The sequence below is a fragment of the Papaver somniferum genome, chromosome 9 (genome assembly GCF_003573695.1).
Source record: "Papaver somniferum cultivar HN1 chromosome 9, ASM357369v1, whole genome shotgun sequence".
Taxonomy (NCBI): domain Eukaryota; kingdom Viridiplantae; phylum Streptophyta; class Magnoliopsida; order Ranunculales; family Papaveraceae; genus Papaver; species Papaver somniferum.
Window position 1 is genome coordinate 31,050,414 of NC_039366.1, and position 21,060 is coordinate 31,071,473.

The 21,060-nt window shown below is 38.1% G+C and overlaps 1 protein-coding gene across 1 annotated transcript; it reads left to right on the plus strand.

Annotated features, from left to right (window-relative positions):
- The first annotated feature begins 9,220 nt into the window (after positions 1-9,220).
- On the plus strand, positions 9,221-10,885 carry LOC113311705 (centrosomal protein of 131 kDa-like). The gene is made up of 3 exons (XM_026560510.1): positions 9,221-9,814; positions 9,924-10,071; positions 10,281-10,885. Exons 1-3 carry the CDS (start codon positions 9,764-9,766, stop codon positions 10,883-10,885), a joined length of 804 nt encoding a protein of 267 aa, XP_026416295.1. The 5' UTR covers positions 9,221-9,763.
- The last annotated feature ends 10,175 nt before the right edge of the window (positions 10,886-21,060 follow it).

Genomic DNA, 21,060 nt, shown 5'->3' on the forward strand with positions numbered 1-21,060 from the left:
ACTTGTCGTTGCGAGAAGAAAGATTCTTTGCGAGTTCCTCCTTTTCAGCTTCGAGTTCCTCAATCTTTTCACGATATTTACTTTCAGAATCTGCGAGCAAAAGACAATCAATTATTAACTTGATGAAAATTCATAAGAAGCAAAAGATTAGTAAAGAAGAGCAGTTAGTAACCTTCTCTGTCAGAAATCATATCTCTAATCAAGGATGTATGCTCAACTTGGAGACTAACATTTACACCTAAATCTTTTCTGGCATCATCTAAGATTTTCGCAGCCCAAACAAATTCATCCTCATTACTTATAAGAAGACGAGAACGAATTTGTTTTTCCCTTTCGCAGAGCTCGATGTTCTTGCGACTAGCTTCATCTCGTTCAAGTTGAACTTCAAAAAGAGTCTCTTGGAATTTCGCCAAAGCCTTAGCACCTTGATCATAGATGTGATCCTTATCATCTATGAGACCGCTAATTTTGGTTCTTAACTCATTGGTTTTATCTTTAGAATCAAGAAAGAGACGTTTAAATCGGTTGGCTAAGCCTAAACTAGATCTATGGTCAATTTCTAAGAGGCGAAATTTAGATCTAAGCTCATTCAGAGAAAGAGATGAAATTCTATCATTTGAAAAACTATTTAAGGAATTATTAAGACGCTTAAGAAGGGTATCATTATCCAAGGCATTAGGAAATGAACGAAGAAGGGTAGCTTCATCAGAAAGACCGTAAATGTCTGCAAAAAGGGATCATTTAAATAAGATAAAACAGCAGAATGAATGAATGAAGGGAAAAGAGAAAAGTAACGTACCGTAAAGCTGATTATTAGCTTGCTGAAGACTAGAGATTTTGTTCTTATATGAAGAATAATCAATTTCTAGTTGTCTATTTTTCTCCCGAAGACCTTTAACTTCAGCTTCCAATTCTTCATTCTTTGTGCGAAATTGAAGATTCTTCTTTTCAAGATTTTCGCGTCTTCTCTCTAGATCTGAGGCAACAGCGAAAGAAGATTTTCCAGCCTGCGAGAAAATGTAAAAAATATTAATATAGAAAGAGATTTTGAGTTATGACAATGAAGAAGTAAAAGGATGAAAGTATACCAGACTATTAAGAGAATGCAAGAAGTCGGGAGTCACTGATCTAGAAACTCCACGAAGAGAACTATCACCATCTAATAAAGGGACATCGCAAATTGTAGCGAGAGCTTTGCAGGTGTTAGCGAATTGGTTATCTCTCATTCCTTGTAGAGAATCAGAAAAGAGGCCAGAGAGCTTAGCCATAGAAGATTCAGGTGGAAAATCTTCACTTGCGGCAAGGTCATCATTATCCTCATCATCCTTGTCACTTTCAGAATTTTCATGAGAAGGAATATTTGAAGGAGAGGAAGAACGAACTTTCCTTTTCTTTGAAGGAGGACCAGTTGATTTTTCCCTGCGAAGAGCACCTTTGCCTTTATCACCAGTCTTCGCAACATCGACAGGTTCTTCTATTTCAGCAATAATCTTCACACACAGATAGAAATAAGAAATAGAAGCAACAATACACTATTTAAAATCATAAGAGAGTATTTCTTACCTCACCTGTGTATGAGCGAAGATCTAACAGAGTACTAGGTTTCCCAATCCTGTTATAGCTATCTTTCAGTTTTTGGATCTGCAGAATGTCGCAAGAGTCAGCGAATAAAAGAATAAAGACAAATAAAGATAGATAAAGTAAACTAAACTGGAAGAAACATACCTCTTTCTCCTTCTCGGGCCAAGAGAAAACCCAAGGCTGATAAGCAGTGAGATTCGCAGGAAGAACATTTGACCCAGCAATGTAAGGTCCTTTTAGCATTAAAGGAAAACCACACCATTTATCATCTTTGGATTGGCGAGGAGTTGTGTTTTTACCAGAATGCCATTCAATATCTTGCATGATAATTTTAGCTTCATCAATGTTATCTTTCCTTTTTAAGCGAATACCCCAGCGAGTGTTCTCTTTCTTCATGGAGATCATTTCATAGTTCTCAAAGAAACTCGCTTCTATGTATTTCTCAGCAATTATCTCTAGGTCTGCGAATTTAGGATCCCTAAGTTCTTTGGAATACAGAGATCCTTTACCAGCACCACGGTTAGCGAACTCTAGCATCAGACGAATGCAGTCCCCACTTAGAAGGAAGATAGCTCGCGAAAATCCCGAGTGAGCGAGAATTTCATAGAATAGAGGAATATCTGGATCATAAAGAGGAATAGGGAGACCTGCGAGAATCTGACCTAGCGAAATTATGATTGATTGATTATCACAGTACTGATCAGAGAAAAGTTTGACAGAAAGAATTGACTTGGCACTTTCACCAGGAATGGTAGAGAGTGTGAAACCTTTCTCAGCAAGATCTTTTTGGACATCTTTTAAATTCTTCTCATGTCAATGACCACTTGGAGCCATATTTGAATATAAAGTATGGGAATGAATAAAAAGTAAGAAGATTGAAAAGGGAAAAATTACAGTAGCAGAACTTGCAGAAGAATAACAGAGTTGCAGAGATGAGAGAATAAAAAGAGAAGAGAAAGTAAAAAGAAAGTGGAAAGAAGAGTATATAAAGGAGATTTTGTTTACTCGAAGAAATAAACACCATTAAGACGAAAAGACGTGAGCGGTTGAAAAGCAGCGGTTACAGAAGACGTGTCAAGAAACAGATGGAAGAAAGAATACGTGTTATAAATGCAGAATATGAAGAGATGAACAGCTGCAACATTTCTCACATCATTATCTACTTTGCAGAGAAGATGTGAGAAGAGGCAAGATGTAGGATCAGAATCGCGCAACGATAATGTCTCAGCGAAATTATCAACAACACAACACAAAAACGTCGCAGAATAATTTCAGAAATGATATAATAAACGACGTCAGCTAGAATCACGAGAAAGATGTGATAGTCTTGCAAAAATTAGAGAGTTTGCGAGATTAACATTTGTAAGGCTGCGAGAATGTCTCAGACCATATCCTAAAATAAAGGACAAATTAGTTGTCATCCACTATGTATTTCCCTATAAATAGTCGTTCAAGTTGTAAAGAAGAGGGAGAGATCTTTTTTGAGTAAGAAACAAGTAAATAGGAGAGAGAAAGTCTAGAGCAGAGGTCATTCTTGATTCCTTTATCTTTTCTTGTAAAAATACTCAAAGATTGATCAATAAAATTAAGAGTGTAAATATAAAATTGAGTTGAGTAATCATGAAATCATATGAGGGATGTAGTGTAGGATTTCCTGCAACTACAACCGGCATGGTAACGTTCTAATTAAACAATGCCGGATATGGTGCCGGCATGCTCGTTATTTAATGTTCCACGCCGGTAGACTGTTCCGGCGTGGTAGTTAGTTAATTTTCTATGCCGGTATTTAGATTTGGAAGGCACTGCTTCCTGTATGTTTTTCATGCAGTACCGGCATGGTAACCTTTGAATCTAGCCATGCCGGTAGCATATCCCGTAGAATATTCCTTGGTAGGTAAAAAGTAACTTTTGTGCCGGCATAGAATTTTGGTTGAATGCTATGCCGGTTTGAATTTCAAAATGGGGGATATCGGGCTGCCGGCATGGCCGTAGTATGAATACTATGACGGTATGTAGGCTTCCGGCATTGTATTCATACTACTACTATGCCGGCACCGAGCTTTTTCAGCTGAAAAAATGGTGGGTTCAAAGAAAAAAAAATCAAATTTTCAACCTCTTAGCAGCTTTACCTGTGTATTTGGGATGCTTGTATGTTGTGAAAGTTTGTTTTCTTGTGTAGGTTCTTCAAAAAAACTCTCCATGCTCGTAAAAATCATCATTCAAGGGTGTTGGTTCCACAAAAAATTGCAATTGTGAGTAACGCTGCACGTGGTTCGGTACGGCCGGTTCTCTTATGGAACCGGTCCTTGTACTTGGTGTTGACCGGTACCTCATTTCGAGGACCGGTCCTTGTACTTGTACCTGGAGTTGTACCTGTAATGACCCGTCCCTCCACCGATATTGTACCCACTTAGCCACTACGGTTATCCGGCAGTGTGGGGTTTTCAACGGGCATCGCTGCGGTAATCCAGCAGAAACTTCCCGGATAGTCACTCATCCCTGGATTACTCCAGCCCGAGCACCCTTAACTGCAGAGTTTTCTGCCAACTTAGCCACTGCAGAGGACCAGTCCCTGTACTTGTACCTGGAGTTGTACCTGTAATGAACCGTCCCTCCACCGATATTGTCCCCACTTAGCCACTGCGGTTATCCGGCAATGTGGTTTTCAACGGGCATCGCTGCGGTAATCCAACAGAAACTTCCCGGATAGTCACCCATTCCTGGATTACTCCCGCCCGAGCACGCTTAATTGCAGAATTTTCTGCCAACTCTGGAGCCAATTGTGCTGAAAAGACCTTGGTGTTAGGAAAGGAAAAATCATTACTTATATTCCATTCGACCAACCACTGCCGAATATCGGGGTATTACAATACCACCACCTTAAATTGGAGCCGTCCTCGGCTCCGGAATATATTCTCAAGCCCAGATCTCCGACGTTCCCTGCCCCTCATGAGAAGCACCTGGACCAACCCCGTCCAGCGTAACTTCCCACCCTCGGCAGGTGACCATCGTCGGCTCTGATACCATTTGTAATGACCCGCCCCTCCACCGATATTGTCCCCACTTAGCCACTGCGGTTATCCGGAAGTGTGTGGTTTTCAACGGGCATCGCTGCGGTAATCCAGCAGAAACTTCCCGGAGAGTCATCCATCCCTGGATTACTCCCGCCCGAGCACGCTTAACTGCAGAGTTTTCTGCCAACTCTGGAGCCAATTGTGCTGAAAAGGCCTCGGTGTTAGGAAATGACAAATCATTACTTATATTCCATTAGGACAACCACTGCCTAATATCGGGGTATTACAGTACCGGTCCTCCGATACTCGTCCGATACAAGATCGGTACCGGGTTTTTTACCTGAAAACTATTACAAGCTCCTAAAAAACAAAAATTCTAATTTTCCATAATTTTAACGTTTAACATCACAAAATAAGTTCATTCTGTTCAACATTTCCATAAAAAGTTCAACATTTCCATAAGTTCATAATACTAATTAGATTACTCAAGTACTTAAACTGCATTGCTTTGTTCAGCTGAACCAAAGCAACATTTCCTCACCAACTCATCCATCCAGTCATCAAAGCACCATTTCTTCACTGCATTGCTTCAGTTAAGCTGAGCCACTACCTGTAACAGCAACCAACATTCCATTTCCTAAACCTGCAACCACCAACTCCTTATGTACCTTCCTGCCTGCAACAAACACATATACCATTCAGTTCTATCCCCACAATTCATACTCAATATCCCAACATCAACAACTGCAAAAATGCATCATTTCTTAAGAGTTTGCAATCAGTACTACTTTCATATGCATACAAAGAAAGTTGTTTCTACTCCTATGTATAGTTATTGTGTCCTGTCTCGAACAAAGTTTTCAAGAATAAACTTAAGAAAGTTGATACTTAAGAAAACAATCTTAAAACAGACTACACAGAAAGTTACCAACCTTCTTGTTGGGATTTCTTGGACATCTATTGAAATGCTTTCGTAATCCAGCATTGCCACTTACGTCATTGTGAGCAGCATATTTTTTGTGGCAATGATGACATTCAGCAGGAGTATCATTTATCCTAGTCATTTCCAACCAAACACTTGATCTCACTTTGTCGTGCTTCTTTTTGCTATCACCAACTTCAACTGCCTCATCTGTACTTGTTGGAGTTGCAGTTTCAGTTTCATCATTTGTGTGAGATGCAGCTTGAGAGGATGATCCAACCTTTGTGCGTTGAGTTGTACTTGTAGTTGGAGTTGCATTTGATATGATCATCTAACAAAAAAAAAATTAGCAAACTGAGTAATTAACAAGATTAGCAAACATAATTTTACATAACACTTCCAAGATTATCATCTGAATCTCAAAAATAACAAGCATCTGAATTTTACATAACACTTCCAAGTCTGGTCAATGAAAAAAAAATAACAAGAATCTGAATCTCAAAAATTCATATGGTTTCAAAGAGTTGAACACAAAACTTCCAAGATTATCAACTTAATTGACTACTCAACCCTCATTTACCATTACAAAACCAAACAATTTTTAACTCAATTCTATTGCACAAAAACAACAAACTTGCACAAAACTAAGCAGAATTGAATTAAAACATGAACAAATCCAAGTTAAGAAATTTCTCCTTTTCACACTTTTGTTACTCCATAAGTGCTTCCAGTGAGAAATACACATACTGACATACAAGACAAGATACAACTAAATTTTCATAATTGCAAAACCATTCATAGAATCATAGTTATTACTTATCACACAGTAGTACAGAGTACATAAATAAGATCTATGCATTCATTATAAGATGGGTTGCTCAATCAATTTCAAACCCTCAATCAATCTCAAACCCTAAATCATTCACATCAACAAGGTTAATTTCATAAGATAGATTGCTCAATCAGAAGAAGAAGAATAAGTAAAGACTGTTAAGTACCTCGGAAACAAAAAGGTGTAGATTGAATCTGATAGACGAAGAAGAAATTGGTATCCTTAGCAGTCAGCGCTTAACTTGCGTGAGTATAAACACTACGGTTAGTTGATTAATCAAGCGATACTATTAAAATCGTTTTCAATTTCTAGGGTTTCTTTTTGTTGAAACAGAAAGGAAATCGAAAAGATTACCTTTTGTGTAGTACTAACTAGTAAGACTTGAATCACTTGATGATGATGGTGAATTGGTGATTGCTTGATTGGTGAGCGTAGCCGTAGTTACTCAGAGATGAAGAGGCTTCTCTTCAGAGTTCAGAGAGAAAAAAAACGAAGAAGAAAGAAAAATGAGAGTGAAAGAGTTACTCAGAGTTAGAGATTATATATTAGGGTTCTCTAAACTGGACGGATAGGATTAAAAATGTTAAAGATCTCAACGGCTCTAATTAATCGGTACAATTGGTCCGGTACATGCCGGTATTCCCCCAAGAACCGGTCCCTGTACCGGTCTAAGCCGGTTCTTAATCTTCTGTCCCGATCCCTGTACCGGTTACTCTAGTACCGGTTCGGTTCCAATCCGGTATTTTCGGTTCCAGGACGGTCCATGTCATCTCAACCGGTTCTTGTGCAGCCTTAATTGTGAGTTGTTGTCATTAGCAGAAGATTGAGGATATGATCCTTGTCGTAGTTGAGCTAAAGATTCAACAGCAGCAATTCTCTCCTCACAATCATCCTCCATTTTTCCCCAAAAAAGTTCCCTCTCAAATATTTTTTCCCTCCTTCTACTCTCACCTCACTCACCCAAATACAAATAAAAACACACGCTAATCTTTTATCAAATAATCTTATGATTTTTCTAATTATAATCAAATACTAATCCTGATTAGTGAAGGGTAGATTAGGTATTACGTAAATTACTAAGATAAGGGGTGACCCTGAATTAATATTTGGATCCAGATTTTGTCCTTTTCCTCTATCCCCAATTAGTTTTAATATCCCCCAATTGCGTGTTCTATAATAACAATAAGAACCCAAGGATTTTAATACCATATCAACAGAAACGAAAACCCATCTTATAATGAATTAGAAATGGAAAAATATCATTTGGTCCATTAATAGTTGACCACAACATTTTAGTCCACCGGAAAAAACGCTTGTTTGTTTGGTCCATAATTGTTTAAAAATATTATTTCAATACTAAACAAATCATAATACCCCTTTTTTGTCTGCTTCATTTTCTCTTTCTTTTCTAAAACATTTTTTCTTTCTTTTCTTCTCTAAAGCAATTCTTTCTCTGAACCAACATCTTTCTTTTCTTCTTTGAGAGAAAAATGTGAAATACAGTGAATCGTTCTCGTTAAAACCCTAATTTTCCATCAGAAAACAACGAAACACAGAATCAATTTCATTGACAAATTTCGATACTAACCAGAAAACATTTACAAAAACCCTAAAAAATGGCGACATGAAAGCAAAATTCTCAACCAAAAGTAGAGAAAAACAAGGAGATAGTTGTCGTTCAAGAACAATTGACTATTCAAGAAGAATCTGAGCAAGAAATTGAAGGTGCAATACAAAAAGAAATAATCTCAAATCTAGTTTTAGAAAAATTATTATGATTTTTGTGTTTGTTCATCGTGTTTCATCTGTGTTGTTCATCTTTGTTTTTCATCCTATGTAGCATGGAGTTCACTCTCCTTTGGGGAATTCTGTACTTTTATCTAATTTTATGGTATGAGTTCATGCCGTCCTCTGAACTGTAAGTTGCTAGTTGTACTCAGGGATATTTGGTTCACCCTCTTTTGGTGAACTCTGTACTTTTATGCTTGTTATCTGGTATGAGTTCATGCCATCCTGTGAACTGTGAGTTTCCATTCGTTCTCAGGGAGATGGAGTTCACCCTCCTTTGGTGAACTCTCTACTTTTATGCTTATTTTCTAGTAATGAGTTCATGCCATGTTTTCTGGTATGATTTCATTCCGTCGTGTGAAATGTGAGTTTCTAATTGTTCCCAGGGAGATTGGGTTCACCCTCCTCCGTGAACTCTCTACTTTTATGATTGTTTTCTAGTAATGAGTTCATGCTGCCGTGTGAGCTGTGAGTTGCTAGTTGTTCTCAGGGATATTTGGTTCACCCTCCTTGGTGAACTCTCTATTTTTATGCTTGTTTTCTAGTAATGAGTTCATGCTGTCTTGTGAATTGTGAGGTTCTAGTCGTTCTCAGGGAGATTGGGTTCACCATCCTTGGTGAACTCTCTACCTTAATGCTTGTTTTCTGGTAGGAGTTCATGCCATTTTTGTGAATTGTGAGGTTCTAGTCATTCTCAGGGAGATGGAGTTCACTCTCCTTGGTGAACTCCCTACCTTATGGATGTTATCTGGTATGAATTCATGTCATTTTTTGAAGTGTGAGGTTTAGTTCATTCGCTTTAATGAACTCTGGACTTTCTAGGTGTTTTCTTGCAAGAGTTCATGCTGTTTTCCCATGTTCTTATAAAAATAGGAGTTCATTTTTGTATATTATTATCAATAGATGGTTCTTGTCCAGAAATCATTTATAATTTTTTCTTTTAATGTAGATGAGGATGCAAATAAATCTAGTAAAAAGTCAAGTGTAAAGTTCAAGGGTAGCTTTGCTGCTTTCATTGCACTTGCAAGTGTATTAGAGAACTGAAAGATGAAGAAGCTTTAAATGCACAACAGGTAGCCCTAATAAGAAAGAGTCCATTTGGGAACGTGATATACGTTCTTCTAGTAGACAGTATTGTTGCTACAGAGTGGACTAAGACAGTGAAGTCTTGTCAGTTTCTATTGAAGGCATGTAAAAAGGGAATTCCTGGTCAAGAGGGTGTCTTTCAATTTACAATTGATGGCAAAACATACATCCTAAGATCTTTTCTTGAAGAGTTATCAGTAATGTATGGCATTCCGTGTAACATGGAACAAGGGAGGATATAAGAGTCACTGTTAGAGTCCAAAAGTATAAGTGATTGCAGATATGGAAGGTTCTACAAAACTCACAAATTCTCCACCGTAAAATAAAAAACTTGAAATAAAAAATACAGAATTTGAAAACTAAGATCCCAGAGTTGAAAACTAAAACCCATAATGAAGATCTTGTTACAATGATTGGACTTTTCTTCTTGTCCACACTTTTCTTACTACTGGTGATAGAGGTTCCATCCACTGTAAGTACATAGGATGCTTAGAGTCAGTAGGTAGAGCCTTCTGGTCTCACTTGATTCACAAGCATATCATGGAAAGTGTAGCAAGAGAGTCTACTAAAGGATGTTACATGTACTTATTGGTGAGATGAAAATTAAATTATCTTATATATGATGAACTGTGTATTATAACTAACTTCTGTAACTAGTATTGGTGCTGATAACCAACTAAGATAATTCTTTTTATCCCAGGTTTGGCTTGCTAAGCATTCCACATTGATACCTCAGTGGAGAGCGGAAGAAAAAGACGACGAGAAACTTTACCGTCCCAGATTTGCAAGGTGGAAAATCAAAGATATTTGCAAAGCATTTGGATATGAATGTTTCTCAGTTTGGAGAGGTAACTTCCTTTACTTTCAAAATAGGAGTTCATCCTGTTTGGTGAACCTTTTTTTTTTTTTTTTTACCATGGCCTTCATCCTGTTTGATGAACTATCTGTTGTTGGCTATGCTTATGTAGTTAATTGTTTGATGAACTTTATTTCCTCATTGAGATTCAATTTCCTTATGTGCAACTGTCACCAAATTTCTTGGAGACTTACACTGTAGTTGAACAAAAAATAATGAATCAACTGAGGATGAAGACGAAGGTTGAGATGCTTGAAGAGGAATATGATAATATGACCAAGGAGATAGAAGCTCTGAAAGATAAATATGCTGAAGAGTTGAGAACAGTAAAATCTAAATATGCTGCAAAGGTTAAAAGAATGAAGCAAAACCATGCAGGTGAAATAGTAGATATAGAAGTGAAACAGAATGAACTGGAAGAAAAGCTTGCAGAAATGATAGTTGGAAAGGACTCTTTTCAGAAAAAGATGGACTCCCTTGCTACAAACTTGAAATCAAAGATAGCTGAAGTTGATGACATTATGCGAAGAGAAGGCTTCGAAAGTGTGATCAAATACATGACAAATTTGACAACAAAGTTCTTACAACGGCCTTTCCAAACTGAGTACCAAATGGCATTGTTGTCTGATCAACTTAGAGATGAATTAAATGCTAATATTCAAGTTGATAATGGAGTTGAAATGCAAAATGAAGGTGATAATGATGTACTCGAACTGCAAAACAAAGTGAATGTTGAAAATCATCAAGGTGATAATCATAGATTAGAAATTGAACAAGATAGTACTGTTCCTGGTAACAATGAATAAATCGTTAACCTAAATTCTGATGAAGGTGCTGTTGGAATTGGTTTCAATTTCCCAAGGTTTCATGTTTGAAAAAGCGGGGGGTCTAACAACACCACCCAATATTTCGATTAGCAATCTATATGGACTAACTCCGAAAGACTTACTAGAGAATCAACTAAACAGTCGGACTCAATCTAGATAAAAGTATCTCAAGGAGTTAATATCTCGCTCTTGTTTTGATTTACTCAAGCTAATAGAAATCAGCGAGTCCTAATCAAACACAAGGAATAACTTGGACGGTACCAAAGACCAATGTCCAAGGATCAATCAATATCAATCAACAACCAAAGGTCGGATTTCCTATTGATTGATTCAAACGCACAACCTGTATTATTTCAATTATATGACAAATATAATGCGGAAATAGAAATAACACAGACACCAGAATTTTGTTAACGAGGAAACCGCAAATGCAGAAAAACCCCGGGACCTAGTCCAGATTGAATACACACTGTATTAAGCCTCTACAGACACTAGCCTACTCCAAGCTAACTTCGGACTGGACTATAGTTGAACCCCAATCAGTCTCCCACTGATCCAAGGTACAGTTGTACTCCCTAGGCCTTTGATCCCAGCAGGATACTACGCACTTGATTCCCTTAGCTGATCTCACCCATAACTAAGAGTTGCTACGACCCAAAATCGCAGGCTTTAACAATAAACAAATCTGTCTCACACAGACAAGTCTATGGACTAACTCCGAAACACTTACTAGAGAATCAACTAGACAGTCAGACTCAATCTAGATAAAAGTATCTCAAGGAGTTAATATCTCGCTCTTGTTTTGATTTACTCAAGCTAATAGAAATCAGCGAGTCCTAATCAAACACAAGGAATAACTTGGACGGTACCAAAGACCAATGTCCAAGGATCAATCAATATCAATCAACAACCAAAGGTCGGATTTCCTATTGATTGATTCAAACGCACAACCTGTATTATTTCAATTATATGACAAATATAATGCGGAAATAGAAATAACACAGACACTAGAATTTTGTTAACGAGGAAACCGCAAATGCAGAAAAACCCCGGGACCTAGTCCAGATTGAATACACACTGTATTAAGCCTCTACAGACACTAGCCTACTCCAAGCTAACTTCGGACTGGACTATAGTTGAACCCCAATCAGTCTCCCACTGATCCGAGGTACAGTTGTACTCCCTAGGCCTTTGATCCCAGCAGGATACTACGCACTTGATTCCCTTAGATGATCTCACCCACAACTAAGAGTTGTTAAAATCGCAGGCTTTAACAATAAACAAATCTGTCTCACACAGACAAGTCTATGGACTAACTCCGAAACACTTACTAGAGAATCAACTAGACAGTCAGACTCAATCTAGATAAAAGTATCTCAAGGAGTTAATATCTCGCTCTTGTTTTGATTTACTCAAGCTAATAGAAATCAGCGAGTCCTAATCAAACACAAGGAATAACTTGGACGGTACCAAAGACCAATGTCCAAGGATCAATCAATATCAATCAACAACCAAAGGTCGGATTTCCTATTGATTGATTCAAACGCACAACCTGTATTATTTCAATTATATGACAAATATAACGCGGAAATAGAAATAACACAAACACTAGAATTTTGTTAACGAGGAAACCGCAAATGCAGAAAAACCCCGGGACCTAGTCCAGATTGAATACACACTGTATTAAGCCTCTACAGACACTAGCCTACTCCAAGCTAACTTCAGACTGGACTATAGTTGAACCCCAATCAGTCTCCCACTGATCCAAGGTACAGTTGTACTCCCTAGGCCTTTGATCCCAGCAGGATACTACGCACTTGATTTCCTTAGCTGATCTCACCCACAACTAAGAGTTGTTAAAATCGCAGGCTTTAACAATAAACAAATCTGTCTCACACAGACAAGTCTATGGACTAACTCCGAAACACTTACTAGAGAATCAACTAGACAGTCAGACTCAATCTAGATAAAAGTATCTCAAGGAGTTAATATCTCGCTCTTGTTTTGATTTACTCAAGCTAATAGAAATCAGCGAGTCCTAATCAAACACAAGGAATAACTTGGACGGTACCAAAGACCAATGTCCAAGGATCAATCAATATCAATCAACAACCAAAGGTCGGATTTCCTATTGATTGATTCAAACGCACAACCTGTATTATTTCAATTATATGACAAATATAATGCGGAAATAGAAATAACACAGACACTAGAATTTTGTTAACGAGGAAACCGCAAATGCAGAAAACCCCCGGGACCTAGTCCAGATTGAATACACATTGTATTAAGCCTCTACAGACACTAGCCTACTCCAAGCTAACTTCAGACTGGACTATAGTTGAACCCCAATCAGTCTCCCACTGATCCAAGGTACAGTTGTACTCCCTAGGCCTTTGATCCCAGCAGGATACTACGCACTTGATTCCCTTAGCTGATCTCACCCACAACTAAGAGTTGTTAAAATCGCAGGCTTTAACAATAAACAAATCTGTCTCACACAGACAAGTCTATGGACTAACTCCGAAACACTTACTAGAGAATCAACTAGACAGTCAGACTCAATCTAGATAAAAGTATCTCAAGGAGTTAATATCTCGCTCTTGTTTTGATTTACTCAAGCTAATAGAAATCAGCGAGTCCTAATCAAACACAAGGAATAACTTGGACGGTACCAAAGACCAATGTCCAAGGATCAATCAATATCAATCAACAACCAAAGGTCGGATTTCGTGTTGATTGATTCAAACGCACAACCTGTATTATTTCAATTATATGACAAATATAATGCGGAAATAGAAATAACACAGACACCAGAATTTTGTTAACGAGGAAACCGCAAATGCAGAAAAACCCCGGGACCTAGTCCAGATTGAATACACACTGTATTAAGCCTCTACAGACACTAGCCTACTCCAAGCTAACTTCGGACTGGACTATAGTTGAACCCCAATCAGTCTCCCACTGATCCAAGGTACAGTTGTACTCCCTAGGCCTTTGATCCTAGCAGGATACTACGCACTTGATTCCCTTAGCTGATCTCACCCACAACTAAGAGTTGCTACGACCCAAAATCGCAGGCTTTAACAATAAACAAATCTGTCTCACACAGACAAGTCTATGGACTAACTCCGAAACACTTACTAGAGAATCAACTAGACAGTCAGACTCAATCTAGATAAAAGTATCTCAAGGACTTAATATCTCGCTCTTGTTTTGATTTACTCAAGCTAATAGAAATCAGCGAGTCCTAATCAAACACAAGGAATAACTTGGACGGTACCAAAGACCAATGTCCAAGGATCAATCAACATCAATCAACAACCAAAGGTCGGATTTCCTATTGATTGATTCAAATGCACAACCTGTATTATTTCAATTATATGACAAATATAATGCGGAAATAGAAATAACACAGACACCAGAATTTTGTTAACGAGGAAACCGCAAATGCAGAAAAACCCCGGGACCTAGTCCAGATTGAATACACATTGTATTAAGCCTCTACAGACACTAGCCTACTCCAAGCTAACTTCGGACTGGACTATAGTTGAACACCAATCAGTCTCCCACTGATCCAAGGTACAGTTGTACTCCCTAGGCCTTTGATCCCAGCAGGATACTACGCACTTGATTCCCTTAGCTGATCTCACCCACAACTAAGAGTTGCTACGACCCAAAATCGCAGGCTTTAACAATAAACAAATCTGTCTCACACAGACAAGTCTATGGACTAACTCCAAAACACTTACTAGAGAATCAACTAGACAGTCAGACTCAATCTAGATAAAAGTATCTCAAGGAGTTAATATCTCGCTCTTGTTTTGATTTACTCAAGCTAATAGAAATCAGCGAGTCCTAATCAAACACAAGGAATAACTTGGACGGTACCAAAGACCAATGTCCAAGGATCAATCAATATCAATCAACAACCAAAGGTCGGATTTCCTATTGATTAATTCAAACGCACAACCTGTATTATTTCAATTATATGACAAATATAATGAGGAAATAGAAATAACACAGACACCAGAATTTTGTTAACGAGGAAACCGCAAATGCAGAAAAACCCCGGGACCTAGTCCAGATTGAATACACACTGTATTAAGCCTCTACAGACACTAGCCTACTCCAAGCTAACTTCGGACTAGACTATAGTTGAACCCCAATCAGTCTCCCACTGATCCAAGGTACAGTTGTACTCCCTAGGCCTCTGATCCCAGCAGGATACTACGCACTTGATTCCCTTAGCTGATCTCACCCACAACTAAGAGTTGCTACGACCCAAAATCGCAGGCTTTAACAATAAACAAATCTGTCTCACATAGACAAGTCTATGGACTAACTCCGAAACACTTACTAGAGAATCAACTAGACAGTCAGACTCAATCTAGATAAAAGTATCTCAAGGAGTTAATATCTCGCTCTTGTTTTGATTTACTCAAGCTAATAGAAATCAGCGAGTCCTAATCAAACACAAGGAATAACTTGGACGGTACCAAAGACCAATGTCCAAGGATCAATCAATATCAATCAACAACCAAAGGTCGGATTTCCTATTGATTGATTCAAACGCACAACCTGTATTATTTCAATTATATGACAAATATAATGAGGAAATAGAAATAACACAGACACCAGAATTTTGTTAACGAGGAAACCGCAAATGCAGAAAAACCCCGGGACCTAGTCCAGATTGAATACACACTGTATTAAGCCTCTACAGACACTAGCCTACTCCAATCTAACTTCGGACTGGACTATAGTTGAACCCCAATCAGTCTCCCACTGATCCAAGGTACAGTTGTACTCCCTAGGCCTCTGATCCCAGCAGGATACTACGCACTTGATTCCCTTAGCTGATCTCACCCACAACTAAGAGTTGCTACGACCCCAAATCGCAGGCTTTAACAATAAACAAATCTGTCTCACACAGACAAGTATATGGACTAACTCCGAAACACTTACTAGAGAATCAACTAGACAGTCAGACTCAATCTAGATAAAAGTATCTCAAGGAGTTAATATCTCGCTCTTGTTTTGATTTACTCAAGCTAATAGAAATCAGCGAGTCCTAATCAAACACAAGGAATAACTTGGACGGTACCATAGACCAATGTCCAAGGATCAATCAATATCAATCAACAACCAAAGGTCGGATTTCCTATTGATTGATTCAAACGCACAACCTGTATTATTTCAATTATATGACAAGTATAATGAGGAAATAGAAATAACACAGACACCAGAATTTTGTTAACGAGGAAACCGCAAATGCAGAAAAACCTCGGGACCTAGTCCAGATTGATTACACACTGTATTAAGCCTCTACAGACACTAGCCTACTCCAAGCTAACTTCGGACTGGACTATAGTTGAACCCCAATCAGTCTCCCACTGATCCAAGGTACAGTTGTACTCCCTAGGCCTCTGATCCCAGCAGGATACTACGCACTTGATTCCCTTAGCTGATCTCACCCACAACTTAGAGTTGCTACGACCCAAAATCGGAGGCTTTAACAATAAACAAATCTGTCTCACACAGACAAGTCTATCAAAGGATCAATCTGTTTCCCACAGAAAAACACTAAAAGTTTTTGTTCCATCTTTTGATAATAATCAAGGTGAACAGGAACCAATTGATAATCCGGTCTTATATTCCCGAAGAACAGCCTAGACTAATCAATCACCTCACAACAATCTTAATCGTATGGTAGCGAAACAAGATGTCGTGGAATCACAAACAATGAGACGAAGGTGTTTGTGATTACTTTGTATATCTTGCCTATCAGAGAACTCTCACGATCTCAATCCAATCAATATGATTGTACTATGACGATAGAAGATGCAAGATCAGATTACACAACTACGATAAAAGTAGTATCGGTCTGGCTTCACAATCCCAATGAAGTCTTTAAGTCGTTAACCTGGTTTTAGAAGAAGAAAACCCAAGGTTAAAGGAGAATCGACTCTAGCACGCAAACTAGTATCACACGTAAGGTGTGGGGATTAGTTTTGCACAATACTAGATATCTCCTTAATATAGATTTTCAAATCAGGGTTTTGCCTTAGTTACAAAGAAATCAATATTCATCGTTAGATGAAAACCTGATTTAGATTCAAGCTAATATTTTTCTCAACCGTTAGATCGAAAACTTAGCTTGTCATACACAAATGGCTGTACGCTTCTAGGTTTGTTAACCGCACCCAAACGTGTACATTGTTGGTTCAACAATAATCTACCCAAAGAGGTTAACCATATGAGCGTTCATACCAACCATGTTCTTCTTCACCATAACTAGTTCAATTGACTCAAATGAACTAGTTAAGAGAATTGTTCAATTGCAAAGAAATATTATGTAACTACACAAGACACAATTGAAGCAAAGATGATTTCATTCACTCGAATCGGTTCATGAACTTTAATAGCCACGGTTTGCAAATGCATTCCTTAGTCTTTTAAGATTAAGTTCAGAAATCATCTTTAGATATATAACCTTCTCAAGTTCGCAGACTAGATTCGCGGACTTAAGACACCGGATAGAGTTTACAAACTCCAGCAGAAATTCTCGGGTTTGAGAACTACGCCGGTTCGCGGACTGGGTTCGCGGACTTGGCTCACGCAAGTAGTTTGTCAACTCCAGCATAAATTCTCGGGTTTGAGAACTTCGGAAGTTCGCGTACTTGGCACTTTCCATACTTCTGGTTCTCTTGATCAACAAAGTTCGAAAATTTCGGTTCAAGGAATCCATTGGTTATGTAATCTAAACTCTCATTCCAATCATTGAAACATTCTTAGAGGACGTTATACAGTTGTTACACTATTTCTCGTCAAAGAAATTTTCAAAGTGATTGAAACATTCATGACTTTCGTCACTAGGTAAAGATAAACTTGGTCGAAGCGAAAAACTTACAAACACATATTTCGAGATATAGATAGGCGAGGTATACTCGGCTCGAAATACCCAACGTGTATAATCTAGTCTATATATATAGCATACGACTTTTGTCTCAAAGAGTAGGAGATAGAATAGATAGACTTTTGAGTGACAGATAATTTCAAGTCTCCACATACCTTTTTGTCGAGAAGTTCCGCCGGTTCCTTGAGTAGTCTTCTACTTGTATGATTGATAGACGCATTTTTGTGTCTAATTTGTCCTCAATGTTTCGTATTGTTAGTACTTGTTTTTGTCCTTATTATGGTGTTTTGTGTGTTTTTAGGTATTTTTTGGAAATAAACATTTTTGGAAAAATCGGCTCGAAAAATTGCCCGGGGCACTCTTGGAGGACATTTGTTATTCGGACTCTCATCATTGGTTAAGGGGAACTCAATTACGAAGGGGCACCTTCGTTGATATTTGCACCACAGCTGTTGATTAAGGGGCGTCCTTTTCTTCCTCATTTAAAAATTTCTTTTGGCGGGAAACTTTTGGTTCTCAACTATGTATATTTGGTAATGATTCTTACAGGATTTTTGGAGATTTCTGGCACAGTAATGAGCTGGAAATATTGCGTCGTATCACAACAGGATTGTTAACAACATTAAATGCGATCAGATATGAAGATATCACGAGACAGGGAAGAGAGAATAATTTGGATGTCTCTCTGCTATTTTTGGGAGTTACGTGGGAAGGAAAGCAGAGGAGATATTCGGTTTTGATTCATTGTTGTCCTAAAGATATCTTCACAGTTGTAGACACGGGCAAGAAGAGAAGAAAAGAAGGAATAAAATCTTCGCAAAGAAGGAAATTATCCCGTGGAGAATAAAAACAATAATGGAGAAGATATGGGAATTAAACTCGAGTTATGTTGATCCTCTGAGTATATATAAGGTGCTGGGGACTCAGAAAAAAGGTGTCGAGAGTTTGGGGTCGATTGGGAGACCACAGGGAGGTTGCAGAGGCGAAGAGAAGAACTGCAGGAAAGTTTCCTGCTGCTGTTGAAGAAGAAGGAGAAGACAAATCACAGACGTCCCAGGACCGTCGTTCTTCAACAGTGTCAACAGCAGCAGCTAAGTATCGTTGTTTTACAACACTACGCTTCTATCGTTGATTTCTGGACGCCTTTTGTGGGTCGTAGATTCACTGTTTTATACTTTTTCACTCTTTTAATCAAATTTTGAGCATCAATTATGTATTTTGAGAACATGATTAATATGACGAGTTAAACCCCAAGCACTGGGAGACGGAGGAGGCCGTGTTTCATCCATGTGGTAATTTAAATTAATTCTTTATTTACTTTTTGCACCAATTTTAATTGAATTAAGATTTTAATTAATTATTTGTGATTTTATTTGATGGAGCATGCTTAGTCTTAGGGATTCTTGATGCGCCATGCTCATAAAATACAAGTAATATTTTATAGAATCTACTTTGGCAAAGAATAGAGTTAATATTTGTTTTGTTTTGAACTATAATCGCCTAGAATTAAATTCTGAACCACTTGAAAATGAAAAATGGCCGAATCTTTAGTCCAGTTTCTCGCACCAGTGTTATTTTTATTGTATATTTATTTTTTTATTAAGTTTAAAAAATTATCCTTCACAAGTCCGAGAGTTTGAACCTATTACTACAACCCACAAAAATATTAATCATTTTGGCGCCGCCGACGCGGATTTGTGCTTAGGTAGAATTTTTAGGTTTTTATTTTTTATTATTCCATTTGTTCTTTTTACGTCTCTTTGGTTTGTCTTTGTATTACAGGTTTGAAGTTGGATACTAAAGACCTTGGAATCAAAGCTTAAAGCTAAAAGAGAAGGAAAAAAGCAAAGCAAAAAAAAAAAAAAAAGAAAAAAAAGAAAAAAAGAGAGAGATTATTTATTTTTAATTTTTTTAAGGGACTTTCCATTTTATTTTTTTTGTAATTAATATTATTATTTTTTGTATTTCTTTTCATTGGACTGGACTTTGGAAAATTTATTTTAATTTTAAACCCTACGGAAGGGTTATATATAAAAAAAATAAAATAAATATAAACTGTTTGCAGGGAAGGACGACGATTACAATATCGTCTCGCCCCTCGGGTTCGTACATGACATAGGAGTCGTGGCCCGAGTCGACTTCAACGGTTCATCCCCCGTCTGGTACGGGAGGTAAGTCCATCGAAACACTCGCGAATCTCCTGTAAGCGAGTTACTGTATTCCTTAAGGTGATTCATTGATTGAGGACGAATTTGGACTGTTTTTAAATTCCTAGTAAAGGGCAAGGCCTGGCCAATACAAGATAAGGGTTCGGATTTCATCACCGCTCCCTTCTTGCCCGCCTTAGGAAAACGAAACCTAACGCGAACCCAAGCTTAAAATTTGATTAGAACGAGACCGATAGGGTAACGAGCTTGGTAGGAAAATCAAATATTGGTTACTCTTTTTAGCATACTTCGAAGTTCATGATGGTTTCTGTGAGTTGAGTGCGTGACTGCGCCGCCTTGTGATAGCGGTGAGGCCTTGGGTATCAAAGCTCCACTGAGCTTCCATCGCCTCAATTCAACTTACTTTGACTCGGATTGATTCTAGAGGGGTTTGCTTAAATTGTAACGAATTCCCTTTCGAAGGATTAGAAGTTGGTCTAGAAACAATCTAAGTGGAGCCATCATGCTTGTTGTTTGCTAGATTTTATAGGTTTGATTTGGTCGAGTCAGCCTTGTTTGTGATTGTGTAGAATTCCCTTGCAATTAAGAATGTCGAACTGGTATGATAGAATCCAATACAATGATTATCGACCTGAATTTGAATATGGACATCATCCTTTCTATGACCATGTTGGGAATAGTGGTTGGGAACGCCATCATTTGGAAGGATATGGGTCATACCCTGGTGAGCCCAATTACTATCCACACATGCATCAGTCTTACGAGCAAGAAGATTATAGTACTAGTTCTTCGTCTCTAGAGGATACAATCAAACTATTGAAAAGTATTCCTTTTTATGATCCCTCTGTTCCTATTGCTCCTTTAGAAGAGTCCCTCAGGGAGTTAGCTGAGTCGACGCGTAAGTTACGTGAGATGAATAGCGTAATTCTAGACGAAAGAACTACAATAATGAGTGAACTTTCTATAGAGGAATCCCTCAAGCTGATGGCTGAGACGAACGAAAGACTTGCTCGAAATAATCTTACTTTCCAATATAGTGTTTCCAATAATACCCTTAAAAATGAGGATAG

What these genes read in the sequence shown, in the direction of transcription:
- LOC113311705 (XM_026560510.1), top strand. Translation starts at nt 9,764, where the DNA reads ATGGAAAGTGTAGCAAGAGAGTCTACTAAAGGATGTTACATGTACTTA. An exon ending in GATGTTACATGTACTTATTG is followed by an intron (nt 9,815 to 9,923) that starts GTGAGATGAAAA and finishes TTTTTATCCCAG; the next exon opens with GTTTGGCTTGCTAAGCATTC. An exon ending in ATGTTTCTCAGTTTGGAGAG is followed by an intron (nt 10,072 to 10,280) that starts GTAACTTCCTTT and finishes CTTACACTGTAG; the next exon opens with TTGAACAAAAAATAATGAAT.